Here is an 18,004-nt window from a genome sequence, read left to right as displayed (position 1 = left end):
AAGTAGGTAGATATTATGAACAAAATTATTAAATTTATTATGGATACAAAATTGAACACAATAAACATTAATTATTTTTTAACTGTGTATGATATAGTATGGCCACAGAATAAAGTGTGGCATGCTTGGAATGAACATATAATTAGATATAATAAATGTACGTTTAGTAATTGGAAACTAAATTTTAAATTTTAAAAATGATATACATTACCTGATACGTATAGTTGCATCTCTGCAGTGTCTGACCCGTGGATGTTGGTTACAATTACTTGGTACTTTCCTTCATCATTTGGCTTCACTTTACGCATACACAATGTAATAGTATTTGTTTCTCCATCAGTTATGAATTTGAATCGTCCTCCTTCAATAAGCTCAGTTATTCCCTAAATTAATAATTTATTTCAAAGCTTGTTAGTGAAAACCGTATTACTACTTGCACCTGCTTAAATTGTAATTAAAAAACATCAAATGTTTTAAGAACGATGGTTTATGAGTGCGATTTATTTAAAGCTCCCTTTTAAAATCTTGGATGCCAGTTTATCAAGTAATATTTTTGTTTAATTATTATGACGTCAGACGTAGGTATTAAGAGTAAATCTTCTAATCTTAATTAAATGATAATACTTTGTAAACGGTTAAATTTTAACTTATTAAATGAACCAGCTATTCAATAGGCCAAACATCAAACCATCGTTATAATATGACGTTTTTATATATAATATGATTGAAGAAAACATCTTTACTTTTTCTTAAAAATAAACAATTTATACAGTTACTATTATGGTTTATATAATTAAGCATTTAACGACCTCTAAAGACATAAAGCAATCTTTAATCAGTTTCTTGACGCTGCTAGAATAGTTTGTACATTGCGTATAATGAACATCTATCAGGCTGAATATTTATAATTTTATTATAGTTGTCTTATAATATCCAAAATAAAACAGTACTCATATTATATTATATTGTTATGTTATTAAAAAATAATTACTTTGAAAAATTTAAATGTAGGAGCTGGCGTGCCTTCAACTTGTATAGTTATATACCCAGTCTGGTCTTCAATAGCCGAGTAACTTTCAGCAACATCTACGATGCTCGGTGGTCCTGGTGCACCGAAATCTTTTAACGGCGTTGAGGGTTTATCAATTTTTTCTTCAAGTTCTGCTATGCTAGGTCTTCTCATCTCCGTGCTTGGTCGACGACGCTGTAAAGCCCAAGTTAAAAATTTAGAACAATATATTTACAGAAATTATTATTTTTTTTTTCAGACGACTTTCACGTTCAACTCCCACTACATCCATTCCTCGGTATAGTTTAAACGCACCTCCAATGACTAACATTAAGCTGATAAAATAATAACTACAATGACTTAAAAAGACTAATATAATTTGTGTAATACTAATATGTACAATGTATATAAGTATATTGCTACTTATTTCTATGCAATAGAATGATGTTAATAAATTGTACTAACTAATTGAATCAAAGCACGTAACAAAAAAAATTATATAACTGTAACTATAACTGTATAAAACGGAAAAGGTAGTTCAAACATTCTTAAATCTAGAGGGAATAATATATGTACAAGGATACTATTATGTTATAAAACATATTTAATGCAAGTAAAAAATAAACTACCTGTATTAAAATATTTATAAATAATCATAATGTTATTAAAATATGAGTTTAGCTTTGAATATATTATGAAACATCAAGCAAATTATTTATGTTTCTTTCATATTTTAATTAAGTATATGATTATTTGAGGTTTTGTAATAATTTAAAAGCTGATTTAAAGTAAAATGGAAACTGAAAGTTGCAGTGAAAATATATTAAAAATATAAAATATAAAAATATAAAAAAACGTGATGCGTATTACATACTGCTGTTTTCTAAAAAAAAAAATATGATAAATTATTTTTAAAACCATAAATAAATAATTTTCTAGAAAACATAGTTATTAATATATAAAAAAAAATGCTTCTTTTAAAATAAAAAATATGTACAAATATATATATATATATATATATATATACATTAGCTATTATAATACGTAAAATAAATTACTTATGTTAGTATTTATGTACAATAAGTTAAAAAATTAATTCGGTAAAGTTACAAATTATTGAGTGGACATAAGGTATATAATAAAAAACATTAACAGTGGGTTGGGATATCTCAAAATAAAACTGTTTAGTCAACAGACTTTTGATTTAGCCAGTTGAATTTCCTTTAAATAATACTGGTTTTGAACATCATTTACCACATTTTCTTAGTTTTAAACACAAGTCTCTTTCAAAATAAATAAACTTTTGACTAAGATTATAAAAAAATCGATAGTTAACTGGAACTAAAAATAGAATGTGATGTTATAAAACATATTTTAATGTCAAAGCCATAGGCGTATTTAGGATGGGGCTGTTGTAAGTATTAAAACACTCTCGAATGACCGTGTCTTTTTTTACCCAAGTAAAAATGTTAAAGTTTCTCTAAAATGGATTACAGAATGCTAAATTTTCAACATATAATTAATTATTTATATTAGATATTTTATGAAAATAACAAACATGTGATCATATTTTTATACTACCTACGAATAAAAAAAATAAGAATATTAGCGTAATCTGTGATCGCATATTTCAATAATTTAAACATAATACAAACTTGGCACCGTAAAATAAATATCTTTCCGCTATAGGTAACATCATAACAATAACAATTTTTGTTATCACTTTTTACAATATTTAAAATATGAATTTACGGATTGAAAGCTGTTTGGTATAAATATTGTTCATACACCAATAATAATACCTACATAATAAGTTAAGTTTTGTCATAATTTATGTGTAGGTATGCTGAAATAACATTTTAAATAAAATAACTGATTTTGTTTGACTTTATAATTTTGATGGGGGTGGGGGGAAATCTATATTACATTGAAAACATCGCCATTAAATTATTCCTAGATACGCCTATGGTTAAAAGTGATAGGAAACTACTTAATTCTAACATTTATAAAACAGCCTTAGACACTACTCATTCATCTTGTATATACCTAATAATGGATAATGCGCGGTTACTAGATAACCGAAATCTGCCCTGATACATTACCTACAATTTTTTTCATTTTATTTTAATTGCTGTGATTGCGATAGTAGATTATAATATTATTTTGATTCGAGCATTCATCCGCATACCATAACCAATTTGATTTTTGAACTGTATAATTAATATTTTGTTATAAAATTTTATCTTTCACAGCTTTACATTTTCTGTTACTTCACTTTGTTATTCGTGTATGCAAGATATGATAAATATAATCTTGTTTGTAGGAAACAAATGTATTGATATCCTTTTCTTGTTTAAAACTGACCTCTTTGGGACTTAAATACTTATTATTTTACTTTATTGTGTATATATCACGTCGTATGACATTTAAAAACACTTAAGTACTAATTTCCAGATTACATTTATAATTAATATAATCAAACAACGAAATTTAACAACTGCAATTTATATCTGTAATACATTTGGTTGTAACATTAACAATTGCATTTAAATATTTTATGTTTGTATACGTATCAAACTCAAACTATAATAACTGTCCAACCTTTTTTATGCTTTCCATAATATTATGAATATATAATCTCAATTGATATTATAGTTTTAAGTTTGATTTTAAAAATGTCTCAGAAATTTTATTTAAAAAATAATTTTTATTTTTATTTATAAATACCTATACAAACAAATAAAAATAAATATTTCAAGCACATTGTTTTACAGTTTTTAATTTATAAGACTTCTGTGATTGAATCATATTATTTTTAACAAATTTATATATTGCAAAAAATACTCCTGTAAAAAAAATTAGAATTGATTGTTCCGTTAGTTCCGTTAGTGATGTAAATGTCAAAATATTTATCCACAGTCCATTCAGCAATCTTCAAGCGAACGATCACAGGACTAACACGTAAAAAATGACGATCAATAAATAAAAATATAAAACTTGACATCACAATATAGGTTACACAAGAAAAAACGCAATCATATCGGAACAGTGACTATTGTGACGAGGAAACACTATGAATGAAACCTCACCTTTGCATCAATAACCTGACCAGGCCGCAATTTTCCAACCTGCATAAACATAATTTAATTGAAAGCACGTTAAACAAGTTGCGGTTAACCAGAAGTAACCGAGGGAGACGACACAAAGACAGAAACACAAACGTTTGGAAATTTTGATAGATGGCGATGACGAATTTGTATACGGAATTATCGAGGTATTGGATAAGAAAATTATTGTAATTAATTTAAATTTAAAAAATATTCAAGTATTAAGTATAATATTATGAATAATATTGATATTTTTTATTTCGCCATCGCCAAGGTACGTCCACTTTGAAAGTCACAACAGCCGATGAGGGTAAAAAAACCATTGTTATTTTTCAGTTTATTAATTCATTTCACCAAAGAGACGCTGTTCACATTGGATTTTTAACACCCTCACCTTTTTTTCTTCCAGGACCTCTCCGGGCCGTAATTTTCTATTTTCCTAAAATAGACAATTTAAAATGTATTTGAAAATCCGACATTATTTCCTTTCCTACTCCATTGTAAAGACAGAACTAAGAAATCCTCGAACAAGAGTATGTGTATGAGTTGACAATATATATATCTATAAACGCAAGATCGGCGTAAAATATCAGTATTGCAAACAATTCGAAGTGAATATGTTTAATCAAATGCTAAATTAAAGGCTTCAAAACCCGCTGTACATGTATTTATATATGTATAATATGTGGTTATAATAATTTACTGTTGTCTATTCTATTTTATCTACGTTTCATCTACAATATGTTCAACACTAAAAATGGTTATTGTAAAATCTATTGTATAAAAAAAAATATAAAAGCAGTTGATAATTTGTCATCATGCTTACTAATTTGGCGCTCTTTACATACTGAGCACCGTTAAGAGAATGCGTATAAGAACAAAAAAAAAATTACTGAAGAAATAATAATATACTTTTTGTAGAAATGAGCTTTAAAAGAAGGTAGAACGAATGAAAGAGAATTTAGATAATTACAAATGAAGACGGCATTAATGCCATCCGACAGTTGAATTTACAGTGATAATTTACCTCGTCGCTGATTATCAAACTCGGACGGCGGCCCTTGTTGTCCTCTGGTGGAGGTATTAGCGAACCTCTACGGCTCGATTGTCCAGAATTTGGACTTGGACCCAGTGAGTTCTTCCTGCTATCTCCGGTTGGCGTTGTTTCGCGGATAACCTCGATTTTGGGCATTTCAGGCGCTTTGATTTCTGGTACTCGACTTGGCTACAATTAACAATAATTATGTAAAAGCAAGTGATCGGATGTCTGTCGATAGTCCGGACGGGATGAGTTATGTGACGTTGGTTATGAATTTGGACAGGAGTGTGGGCATGCGTAATGAAATCAACTGGTATCGTTATAAACTATATTGTCATTTATCTCTTGACGAAAACCGTGCATTTTACCTGGATAATTATATGTCTTGACATAACATTTGATCAAATTAAGTATAAGATTAGGTCTAATATTTTTTTTTTATCATATTTCATACACAACTTTCATATTTTTCCTGAGGCGTAGATATTAATATAATATAGGTACATAATTAAAATAACAACATTATAAAAGAATAAAAATCTTACATAATTGTCATAAAAACTATTTCAACATTATTATTATTATTATAATGATTTAGTACAACAAATATCCCTTATGCTCACCCTGCCTGTCGGCGCTTTCTCATCAGAAGAGTCCATCTTTATACTTGGTTCTTGTATAGAGTTTTCATCTTCTGACATCATAGAATAATCTACACTTGTTTCCTGAATAATAAGTAAATGCATAAAAGTCAGTTATATATTCATTCAAATTATTTATTATTTTGATTTTTTTTTCTCGTACCGGTGTCCGTTCATCAATTGATTTATCGTCAAATGAATCTTGTGAATTATCAACTTTAGTTCCCTGTAAAAATAATATTTAGGTAAAATTGAAAAAAAAATGTTTTATGATCATATCAAGTATCAACGATATTTTATAGTTGCTTAGTATAAGTTATAACCAATAATTGGGAAATTAACGTACATTCGATATGGTTGGTCGCATTTTTTTCTCTGGCTGTTCTGGCTCAATGGTGTCTTTTTTCTTCTAAAGTACATAACATAACCAAGTAAATGTGTTAAGTAGAGTATTTATAAAATATTTATTTATTGTAATTTTTTTTTATTACTTTCACAGAAAGCCGTTTTTTCGTAGCTGGCTTTTCTTCCGGCATAAGTGTTTTACTTTCTGACGGTATGGGCTATATTATAAAAATAATAACTTAAGTTTAATATTTTAGGTAGGTACACTGCAAACATGCATATTATGAATATGAACATATTTTTATTTTGTATTATTATTAAGGAGAGAAATGAATTATGAAGTTTTTTCTTATATACATTAAAACATATTTATATTAATAATAAAATATATACACTGTACACTCACACTTACACTCAACATCGACGGTTGTCGACTGTCATCAATTTTATTATCTTCCATAGGAGCACTGTCGTCGTCATTTTTCTAAATACATATGTACAATTCAAACTATAGTTATCTTCATAAAAATATGCTACTTTTTAAAAAACAATTCTATAGTATAACTACGCTTTATATACAAGTTAGTAAGTATATAGTTTCTATATGTATATACACGTTCGACACTTACTTTTACTGAAGGGCGGCGTCTCACTTCTAATTTTTCTTCTTCTACTGCTATTTTATTTTCAACAGTTTTCTAAATATATATATTCATACGATTATAACCTTGTACGTTTTAAGTGATCTCAGAAAAATAAAATGGAATTCACGTAACGATAAACTATAATTTGGGTATCAACGTGTTTATAGTTTTTATACTGATTAAAATAAATGATAAATTTATCAACTTTGATTTTGCTCACGTCTCTAATATTATGCCGAACTTAGGAAATTCAAACTAGGTACCTAACTATATATTTTATTTAAATATGTGTATTATTAGAAAAAATAAAGGAATACGTTCCACAGATTTTAAATGAGCAAATTTATGAATTTAATCAATTTATTGTATAAACCAATCATCGAGTTACAAAATAAATGTCTAATGGCCGTATTATAACCGTGGCAAAATTGAAGAATTTCATAGCGAGCTATGAATTACTTTAATTTAAATTAAATTTAAACTATTTCAGATTTTAATGTGAAACGTATGGCAGTAAGAAATAAATATGGTAAATAATAAAACGGAATGTGAATAATGAAGATAAACCGAAAGATTCTAAATAAGTTAATTTAAATCATGAACATTCACTAATATTCCCCGTCGCAATGAAAGAGCTATGTTAACGTAAGAACATTTATAGTAGGTAAGTTAAACTTCCCCTAACTCTGTTCACAAGTTCACAATTGCTCGGAAAACGTATACGTCTCAATTTTCTACCAATCATTCTAGTGTATAATATTCAGTACATATATGAACGAATCAAAATTTAGTGAAACTCTCTGGCGTTAATTTATTTGACCATTCGCATAATGATACCGAAATTGCAGGTATTTAAAATTGTAATCAAATATAGTATTTATAATACTTTAAGTCGCAGAATCAACTTACTTTTACTGATGGTCGTCGTTTAACCTCAGTTTTGTTGTCTTCAACTGTTTCCAACGAATCGCTGGTTTTCTAAATACATATAAAAACTATTGACTACTGAATAACATTTATTTACAAAACATACTTTTATCGAAGAACCTCTCCTTTTTATGGGACTATCCTGAATAGTTTTTTCAGGTGGGGATGTATAACCGTTATTATCTTCAGTTTCCATCTTTTAACAAATAGGTATTGTATATTACAGGCATGCGATTTGTATGTACAATCTACTATAAATTATATCATAATAATGTATCCTTACTTTTAACGTTGGTGGCTTTTGTTTTTCTTCGACAATTTCTTGAACCACTTGAGTTTCAATATGATTATTAATTTTATTTTCATCAGTGGTTTTCTGAATAATAACAGGAATTTAGAATTTATATTTATATATGATAAAAGTACCTAACATTTTATTCTATCTTCTTTTTACATATTTTAAATTTTTAAATTTTAAATTTAATTATTTAGTGACGGTTGATAATAAAAAATCGAATAAACGCTAGATTTTTTTTTAATATTTACTTTAGTTATAGCATTTGAATTTTCATTACATATAATTTACCAACAAAACTGTCAAACTTCAAGTTTAAAATAAAAATTATATTAAACAAGTTCAACTCATGATATTATTATAACGATTACGTTAAAAAATTTATAATCTGTATATATTTTTATGATGACTTTTTAAGTACAATAATCGATAATTAATTATTATTTATCATATTATATTAAGTTAAAAAATTTCCAATGCGATGTTACATGTTATTTTAATTTATTATCTCCTGTTCCTGATTAATACACAAGTATCCAACTGTACGTTAATATTTCTTTTTATTTAAATAAGGTACATAATATTGACTAAAAACACGGCAAGAAATGTTTTTTTTTGGAATACTACAGCATGTACTTTGTTCATTGAAGTTATTTCATAAAAGTAAATAGAAAAACTAAAAATAATACTTGTAACATCTAAGTAATAATTACTTTAATTGATCGAGGGGATTCAATTACTTTTTCTTCTTCTGTCGGTAACAAATTATCATTTTCAGTCGTTGTCTAAATAAAACACGCAAAGCACAAAAAAAAATAAAACTCTATCACTCTAAACAGTAAATAAAATATATACATAAGTATATACTAAGTATATACATCTAATATTGGTATACAACTAAACAAATTACTTAAATACTTAGTTATTACACAATGAACAAAATAACTCTACATTATTTGTCCAAAAACCTACATGCATACATACTTTTAATAATGGTTTCTTAAATTCTTCAGTTTTAACTTCTATTTTTTCGATTGGAATTTTCTAAAAAAATTAAAAAACAATACATTTTGCCGATTTGTATAAGTATAAAAGTCATAAAAAGTGGACAGAACGACCTGAGAATTAGATACTCGAATTTCACCAATTTATTTTGATCGTGACAGTGCCTAAGTTCAGTATTAAATTTGAAAAATAACTATATAGGTATTAAAAAGGTTCTTATAGAACCTAATAAAAATGTTAATTATTTATTTATATTTTTTTTTTCAAAAGGTTTGGCATTTACCGACCATACGATATTTAGATGTGTGTAGATTTAATGATGCAACAAAGACGAAACTATTACCTACTTAAGTAAAAACCATTTCATTCTACACTATAATATTAAATTAATATTTTTATAATTGCATACTTTTAACAATGGTTTCTTAATTTCCTCATCTGTAACTTCTGTTTTTTCAATAGTTGATTTCTAAAAAAATTAAATTATGATTAACGCATTTTAAAAATATTTTCAACTAAAAACTAAAAAAAAAGTCGAGCAGGAATGGTGAATAGTCTAATGTTTTACTGCTAACTTTTCAACAAAATGTGGTTTTTATTATGTATCAATAAATATTTATTAGGTATACATACTTTAATCAATGGTTTCTTGATTTCCTCATCTTTAACTTCAGAAGTTTTCTATTCAAATTAAAATAACATATTTAAGTTTTGAATAGGTATACAAATTTAAATTTAAAAAACATAAAATATAGAACAACTGAGGAAATTTGAAATTAAATATATGATGTAAGTAATATAAATATAAATAATAACCTTACATCATATTATTAAGATAAATAAATTACACATATTATTAAATGTATAGGTATCTACTAAGTATGTAACAATATTTATTTATTTATTATTTATGAAAATACATACTTTTGTCAATGTTTTCTTAGTTTCCTCATTTTTAACTTCGGTTTTCTCATTGGACAACTTCTATACAAATAATAACAAGATTTATAAAATATGTTGATAATATTTTCAAATGTTTGATTTAAAAAAAAAAAAGAACACGATGAAGGGATTGGATAATAGGACATCCGTCCATTATACTTTAATTACTTTATCAAACATCGTTGCCGTATCATATAGAATGTAATCATGATATTGAACAAAATTCGTTATTATTTCGAAAATAACTAAACACGTAATTTTACATTTTTTAATAATTTATACATACTTTTACCGATGGTTTCTTAATTTTTTCTTCTTTGACTTCATCTTTAACTTCTACTTTTTCGTCTGAAGTTTTCTATACAATTTAAACAGTTTTATTACATTTTTTTAAATTATATTATATTCAAATTTTTAACATCAAATTAAATACACATGGACAATACGGATAGATTAAGCAATGGGACACACTTTTTGCTTCAATCACAATTACAAAAGACATTAATATTTAATAATTATTTTTATACTCAAGATATACATTTTATAACTAGGTTAAATATTGATCGTACATTATTTTTAATAATTTATGCATACTTTTATCAATGGTTTCTTAATTTCCTCATCTTTAACTTCAGTTTTTTCATTAGAAGAATTCTAAAAAAAATTATTTTATTCGTATATTTTGATAATACATCACATTAAACTTTAAAGGTTTAAAAAACCAGACACTACACTGTGAAGCAAAATAGTGATTGGAACCTCGAATATTTTCGATATTTTTCACATAACAATGCAAGCATGGTAGGTATTGTATAATATATTTGATAATATATATTAACAATTGAAGAAAAAATGATTTTAAATGTAAGATTGTATTTAGTTATCAGTTATCAAGGATAATAGGTTGGTATCTAGGCAAAACAATGTCAGGCTTTATTATGAAATCTTAAATTGTTCAGAAGAAAAAAAATATTTATAGCTCTTTCTCAGATTAACCTATACCTCAACTATTATTATTATGAATTAATTCCAATTATAATAACAATTTAATTTTGGACATTAGGTAAAATAGGTACAAAGGTATATAAAATATATAATTTTAATTCTTATTTCAGTTTTTTTTTTTTATTAATTGTGATAAATTTATACAATTTATATTGTGCCATCCGTTTTAATAAAAATCGATATATTTTGATTCATTGTATCAGTGAAAATTTGATTTTGTATATTATAATGGAATTTATTGACCAACTTAGTATTCTCAGTTTAAAAATTATTACCTTCAATATTGAAGATCTTCTTTTTTCTTGATCTTTCTGCTCTTCTACTTTAGTAGTTGTAGTGCTCTCTGATGATTTCTAAAATATTGAACCATTTAATAGAATTTTACTCTATTAATTGTATCATATAATTTTAAATTGATTACTTTTAATATAGATGATCTCCTCTTTACTTCAGGTTGTCCATCTTCCTTTTGCTCACTTTCATTAGTGGTCTATACAAAGTACATTTATTAAATCATAATATTATTATTTAAAAATATTTGAAACATATTGCACAATATTAACCAACACTATTCTAAATATAAATATTATAAGTACAATTTATACGATAAAAAATTTAACTAACTAGTGTTTCAGATGTATATAGAACACTGAACGATCATTATAATGTGAGATTTAATGTGCAAATATAATAGGATATTATAATCAATTATGATTTCAATTATTTATTGTTTGATTATTACATTTTTACGGAATATAAACTACAACGGTAGCTATAATTAAAAATTGAATGACCTGGAATAAAAATGTTAAATGTATGCACGTATTTCAAAAAATGTATTGAATAAAAAAAACAATTTGTTTCAGATATCTTACTAACGCAATTTTTTAAAAAGGGATTTTGTCTATACATTGCTTTTATATAAATAACAGATTGAAAAATACAGAGTAAATTATTCCAAATGAACACAGTTATCATTTTTTATATTCTAACTGTGAGAATTCTGTTCAATATTTTTGTTAAACGGTTATTCTAAACTTATAAACGATGTTTTAGTTTGAAAACATTATGGTATAAAAAAATATGAATACAATTAACACATTGTTGTAAGATCAACAATTTATTTATTCAGATCTAAATATAAAAACGTTAAATGTGAATCACTTATTTATTTATACTACAATTGTAAGCTTTGAACTTGAAATATAAAAACCATTATAGTGAGCAGCTGTGGTATAGCCAGGGGTATAGCCCACCATTTGACAGTATTATGAAAAAAAATTATATAATAAGTGCTCCATTTTTTTAAAAAATATGTTGTTTTATGGTTCTATTTCATATTTGATTATATTAATAGTTTGACAGTTTCAACGAAGAGTGGGGTTACAATTTAATATTATAATATACCTACTCTATAATTGTCCAATAAAATGTTAATATCTTACCTTAAGTATTGAAGATTTTCGTTTTACTTCTGGTGGAGCATTCTCGTTAGTTTCGTTCTCCGTAGTCTTCTAATTTAAATAAAACGTAAAATTTAGATAGATCATAAATTTCATGATACACGATAGTAAATAAAATGTTTTGTTATTTAATTTATACCTTTGTTGTTATAGAAGATTTTCGTTTTACAGTTTTTTCTTTCGTTTCTTTAACTTCCTCCTGAAATGTATTATATTTTGTTTACAATTTCTTTTTTTTTATTGATCTTAAGCTTCGGCAACTATGGCCATTAGCTGTAGTGGTTTGTTTGTGGGTTGTTAGTGTTGGTAGGGGAAGGAACACGTGTGTGTTGGGTTTGGCAGAATTTTTGATTGAGCACCCGTAGGTATCTGCCATGCCTGGGTGGGAGATGGCGGCACTTGTTCTCCGGACACCGTGACTTGCACGGAGAAAAATGCCGCCCGGTGGTCGAGTACAATTTCTTATACTAACAACTTTAAACACTTTTAAAAAAAATATTATTTTCCTAATCTTATCTTATATCTTACCTCTTGTTTCTCATCAACTTCCATTTTTTCTATTTTAAAGACAAACAAAATTATTATTATATTTAGTACTTTTATTTAGATATCTACTAATGCATGTTAGTACACTCACCAAGGATGTTAAGTTCTGCAGATGATTCATCGCTGCCAGCAGAATTTTTAAACACAATTTTATAGGTACCACTGTGTGATGTTTTAGTTTTTGTGATTATTAAACTTGCACGTTTTCCATCAAATTTAATAATTGTTTCTGATGTTTCCGTAATTTGTGTTGTATTTCTAAATAATGTATTTTATGAATGATTCGTAATTGTTCATAAAGATTTAACATTTTTACTTAATATTTAATTCCTTACCTGTACCATATGACTGTGACTTGCTTATCAATTTTGGATAAACTAGAAACGAACTCTATTTGTTCACCTTCATTAGCACGCTATAATAATAAAATATTACATTTAAATATGTTATTAACCTTACCCAATAAAGATAGGTAATATATAAACATTTATTTTATATATTATGTTACTTAAAAGATATAGCTCTAAAAATATTATGTTGCTTGAAAAATACTCACTAAGTTTTATTAATCACCAATTCTTAACATCTTTTCGAGGATGATGTTATATTATAAATTTGCGTATATTTTGAATTGCATAAAAAAACTGGCACATGAAGCATTAATACATTTTTTAAACTTGCAAATTGTAAAATAAAATAAAGCATAATAAATTAGAATTATTTGCATTATTTGCATTGTAACATGATTAATTAAATAACCACCTACAAAAAGCAAATTATTAACAACAAATAAAACATAATATAATACAACTATGTACATTGTACATCACATCCATTTGGTATAATATTTTGATCACATTTTTGTCAAAATTCAAATTGAATTTTATAAGAAAAAAAATTGAATTTTTTCATTTTCTATGTCGATAGTCGTATGTAGTAATGCAGTATGTAATTTTACATTGATTTATAATTGATTTTAAAAAGTGTTTAGATCAATTTCAAGCCATTTATACCACGGACCGTTTTATACTAGTTTACGGTATGCGGTTTGATTTATAAGTTAATAGGAGTAATATATAATATACTTAATATTATAAAAATTAATAATAGGTATAATATGAAAGTGACTTCTCGGGGGGTTTTTTTGGCAATGTGGGTTGTGGATTGCATCAAATGAATAGTAGTTGTTTTGGATATGGATGTGATATAATATTCTATAATAAACATATAAACATATAGTTATTTATGTTCATTCATAAAAATATTATAAATATTAACTAAATGTGTTTTAATTTTTGCACAATATCATCGAACCATTTTATTATATTTTGGCTGCAATTAAACATATTTTAATTAGATACAATAATTTGTTTTTATTTTAAAAATGTCACGTGGTAATAATAATCAAAATTGAGCTGTACAAATAAACTGAAGTTTAATTTCACTAGAAAATACAAAATAATAATTGATTGAAAAAGCATGGAAAAAGATGACTTTGATAGTCATAGATATTCTACTCCTGCCGAATTTAAGGAAAAGGTACGCAAAGATGTGCAGTATATCAGGCAAGTCCCCAACAAAGATAATGAATTTAAAATGAAAATGTGGGAAGATGAGCTAGAGAAGGAACAAAATAAAAACCTAGAAGTCAATGATTGGTCAATGCATGATGGTCAGTATCCTCGATTGGGACCAATAATATTTAACAATAATAATAAAAAAAAAGACCCATCAAATGAAGATATGACTGACAAAACATAATAATATATTTAATCAAATCAAATAGTAACAATAAAACACTTGCACATGGTATGCAATTTTGTGTAACTACTTGATAGAATGTTATACTTTAATAATTATCATATTGACTATTTACTTAATAGTAAAAAAAAATATTAGGTATATACCGTGTGTCCGTGAAAACTGGATAGGTACACTCAATAATTCAGTTTTAAGATTCTGTCTGCGGGAGATTGATGACACAATAGTCTAGTTCCATGTCCCACAAACAGAATTCAAAAATATGTTTAGACTATAGGGTACTGAGGATTATGGGTAATTTAATTATACAATATTACAGTCTACCCTGTTTTCGCGGACACACGGAATACCTGGTATATACCTCAGTCTAAAACATGCATATCTTTATAAAATTAATTTATAACACAATGTTTACCTGATCATTTCGAATAAATATTCATATTTTCATCTCTATGGAATCGTTTTAATAAAAAAATGTAAATATTTTAAGAGTATGTACCTATACATGATAATACTTTATAAGTTTCATTTGTTAGTTTAATTAGTATGGAAAATGAAAAAAAATCACACGAACACTACGTTTGTCCTTAGTACTCACGATTGATTTTAGTTTCTCATCAATAGATGGTTTTTCTACTTTTTCTTCTGCAACTTCTTTTACTTCAATAGGACTTGATACTACTTCACCTTTTTCGTTTTTAGCAATTAAATTGTAAATACCCTTATCGTTGGAAGTTGCATTTTTCACTTCTAATTTTATCACATACTCTCCCTTAAAGAACAATACAGTTAGCTTGGTACATGTTTGGAATTACTAATAATATTATTATTATAATTAAATTGTTACATCATTAACGCGTTCGATTTTTGTTTGTCTTGTAACGTTGTCTTTGATCACAGTGTTGTCTTTTTTCCATATGCACTGGGGTTCGAAAATGGACTGGATGCGACACTCAATGACAACGTTTTTAGTTCTTGATATCGTGACAACACGTGGGACTTCTTTGATCACCGGTATTACTGTAATCACGGATAAATATAAAAGTTGATAATTTATATTTAATGGGGATGTGTTTTTTATATTTACTTTCAATATTGAGTGTCAGATTTGCATTCAGTTCACCATTCCCGTTTTTTATACTGCATTTATACAACCCCGTGTCATCTTTACCTGGGTTCTAATGATGTTATATTTAAAATAAATTAGTAACTGGTCATACCGTATATTGTATTATGATAATACAGAAATGTATTTACAATTACTTTGAGATTTACAATTAATTATAAATAATACCTTCAATTCCAGGCATATATAGTAAGAATCGCCTTTTTCCTCGACTCTCCAAGAAAGTTTGGAAGTTTGGGCCAATATCTTACCATCAAGGTACCAGACCACTTCTGGTTTGGGACTTGCCTTCACAGTGCAATCCATTACAACTAGTTTACCGTTATTTTTGGACTGTATTCTTGGTTTAATTAAGAATGTAGGAGGCTCGCCTTCTGGTTCAGGATCAGTTTCGATGTTTAGATTTAAGTTCGCATTGCTCTCACCGTGTTCGTTTTGCACGTGACATCTATATGTGCCACTGTCCGGACCAATTGGGTCCTATAATTAAATATTATTATTATTATTATTATTATTCCTCCTAATCGCATAATCTTTATATTGATAGTATTATACCAACTGAAAAAAACATAAATATTACCTGTATCAATAACAGTATTTCGTACGTATTTTCTTGTCCGGTAACTTTCATAGAAATTTTTGATGTCTCCGTGACAAGCTTCGTACCTTTATACCACGTGACTTCTGGCTTAGGATTAGCTGTGCAATTGCACCGGAGTGTAATTAGTGTGCCGGATTCGTTTGGAATTATTCGAGGTTTCTCGATAAACGATGGTGCAAATCCAGAACTACTATCACCACCTGAAATCAAAATAGGATTTTTTCATTTAAATATTTCACAATATTCACGTATTTTAAAAATTAAAAATATACATATGTATGTATATAAATATATTTATTAATATTAATACCCACACCTTAATTTTATATGTTACAAAATTATTATTATTCACATTAATTTATTACTGGTATTTAACATGCGCGGTTGTAATGGAAGTATAGGGTACAATTGTGTACAAGGTTGTATTATATTAATATTTTTGTTTGGGTATACCTTGGAAATTCAATGATATGTTTGCATTGCTTTCACCAAATATATTACAAGCATTACAACGATAATTTCCACCATCTTCTTTGGTGGGATTTGTGATTTCTAATCTAAGTAAATACATGTCTTTTCCAGTTGTCTTTTTGGACATTCTAATCCGTCCTGTATCTAATATGAGTTTAGATGCTTGATACCAGTTTATTTCTGGCATAGGATTAGCTTCCAGCTCACACTCCATAACCAAAACATCCCCTTCTTGGTGTATCACTGGCTTCTTAGGAAACCTGGGTTGCTTTCCTTCTGGTATTCTAAAAATATAAAACCGATGAAAATAATGTTAAATATTTATTTAATAAGCATTATACGTTTGTATATAATAAAGGAAATTGTTTAATAAACATAATGGTGGAAATAATTTCTTACTTATTTGATTAAAAACGGAAAATTGAATATAAAATAAAATATCATCAAGTGTTGCCAAAACACTAATATTTTAAACATATTTATTTTGCCAACAGTCATAGGCACAAATAGCGTGGGACTGAGAGCTAAGCCCCCTAACTGTTCTATTATACCCCCCCCCCTAAAATATCATTTTGCACCACATTGGAATATATGAAAAATTCAAACACAATTAATACTTATTCCAGCGGTTATTTATTACCTATTCAATTGGACATAATATTTTTTTGAGCGTTATAGTAACTGTTTAAGCCCTTCGACTGTGGTCTTAAAGTTTGACAATTAGGAGTTTATATTCGGAATGCAGATACCTACTACCAAAATGAAAAAATATTTTTTTGTCATATTGAGTACCTAATACAATTTAAACTTAATACCCTAATACCAATCTTTTGGAATGTTTAAATATAAAACAATAACAAGAAGATGTGAACAGGATTCATAAATTGGGAATAATTGATACTCCATCATATGCATACATTTTGCATTATTATTATTTTGCAAGGACAATAATTTTCGTAGGCAACGGATGATTTTGAAAACAACATGAGATTTTAAGGCTGACTGAAGACAAATATATGCACAAATCATACTGATGATAATTAATTTACGATCAGGCATTTGATATGAACTAAAAAT

At 26.8% G+C, this 18,004-nt stretch overlaps 1 protein-coding gene across 20 annotated transcripts in view; it reads right to left on the bottom strand.

The window, feature by feature from the left end:
- The window catches only part of LOC132937237 (twitchin), a 78,733-nt gene that overhangs the window by 46,342 nt on the left and 14,387 nt on the right, over positions 1–18,004 (bottom strand). For 3 of the 20 annotated variants that reach the window (XM_061004053.1, XM_061004058.1, XM_061004055.1), the window contains exons 8-41: positions 16,910–17,211; positions 16,436–16,656; positions 16,024–16,335; positions 15,817–15,907; positions 15,577–15,749; positions 15,328–15,501; positions 13,304–13,383; positions 13,060–13,226; positions 12,951–12,979; positions 12,562–12,621; positions 12,405–12,473; positions 11,381–11,449; positions 11,235–11,312; positions 10,549–10,608; positions 10,241–10,312; positions 9,937–9,996; positions 9,646–9,693; positions 9,422–9,481; positions 8,992–9,051; positions 8,721–8,792; positions 7,996–8,088; positions 7,819–7,908; positions 7,695–7,763; positions 6,771–6,839; positions 6,548–6,625; positions 6,288–6,359; positions 6,143–6,205; positions 5,960–6,022; positions 5,779–5,880; positions 5,144–5,341; positions 4,511–4,555; positions 4,099–4,137; positions 992–1,204; positions 212–383 (exon numbers count right to left, since the gene is read on the bottom strand). In XM_061004053.1, the coding sequence (XP_060860036.1) occupies positions 212–383; positions 992–1,204; positions 4,099–4,137; positions 4,511–4,555; positions 5,144–5,341; positions 5,779–5,880; positions 5,960–6,022; positions 6,143–6,205; positions 6,288–6,359; positions 6,548–6,625; positions 6,771–6,839; positions 7,695–7,763; positions 7,819–7,908; positions 7,996–8,088; positions 8,721–8,792; positions 8,992–9,051; positions 9,422–9,481; positions 9,646–9,693; positions 9,937–9,996; positions 10,241–10,312; positions 10,549–10,608; positions 11,235–11,312; positions 11,381–11,449; positions 12,405–12,473; positions 12,562–12,621; positions 12,951–12,979; positions 13,060–13,226; positions 13,304–13,383; positions 15,328–15,501; positions 15,577–15,749; positions 15,817–15,907; positions 16,024–16,335; positions 16,436–16,656; positions 16,910–17,211 (3,623 nt within the window). Of the gene's footprint in view, positions 1–211; positions 384–991; positions 1,205–4,098; positions 4,138–4,510; positions 4,556–5,143; positions 5,342–5,778; positions 5,881–5,959; positions 6,023–6,142; positions 6,206–6,287; positions 6,360–6,547; positions 6,626–6,770; positions 6,840–7,694; positions 7,764–7,818; positions 7,909–7,995; positions 8,089–8,720; positions 8,793–8,991; positions 9,052–9,421; positions 9,482–9,645; positions 9,694–9,936; positions 9,997–10,240; positions 10,313–10,548; positions 10,609–11,234; positions 11,313–11,380; positions 11,450–12,404; positions 12,474–12,561; positions 12,622–12,950; positions 12,980–13,059; positions 13,227–13,303; positions 13,384–13,524; positions 13,685–15,327; positions 15,502–15,576; positions 15,750–15,816; positions 15,908–16,023; positions 16,336–16,435; positions 16,657–16,909; positions 17,212–18,004 lie in introns of those variants that run through there. The other 17 variants (XM_061004056.1, XM_061004060.1, XM_061004057.1 and 14 more) reach the window with 14 other exon arrangements.

The sequence above is a fragment of the Metopolophium dirhodum genome, chromosome 1 (genome assembly GCF_019925205.1).
Source record: "Metopolophium dirhodum isolate CAU chromosome 1, ASM1992520v1, whole genome shotgun sequence".
NCBI lineage: Eukaryota > Metazoa > Arthropoda > Insecta > Hemiptera > Aphididae > Metopolophium > Metopolophium dirhodum.
Note: the sequence above shows the minus strand (reverse complement) of the source record. Positions and strands in the feature narration are given on the sequence as shown.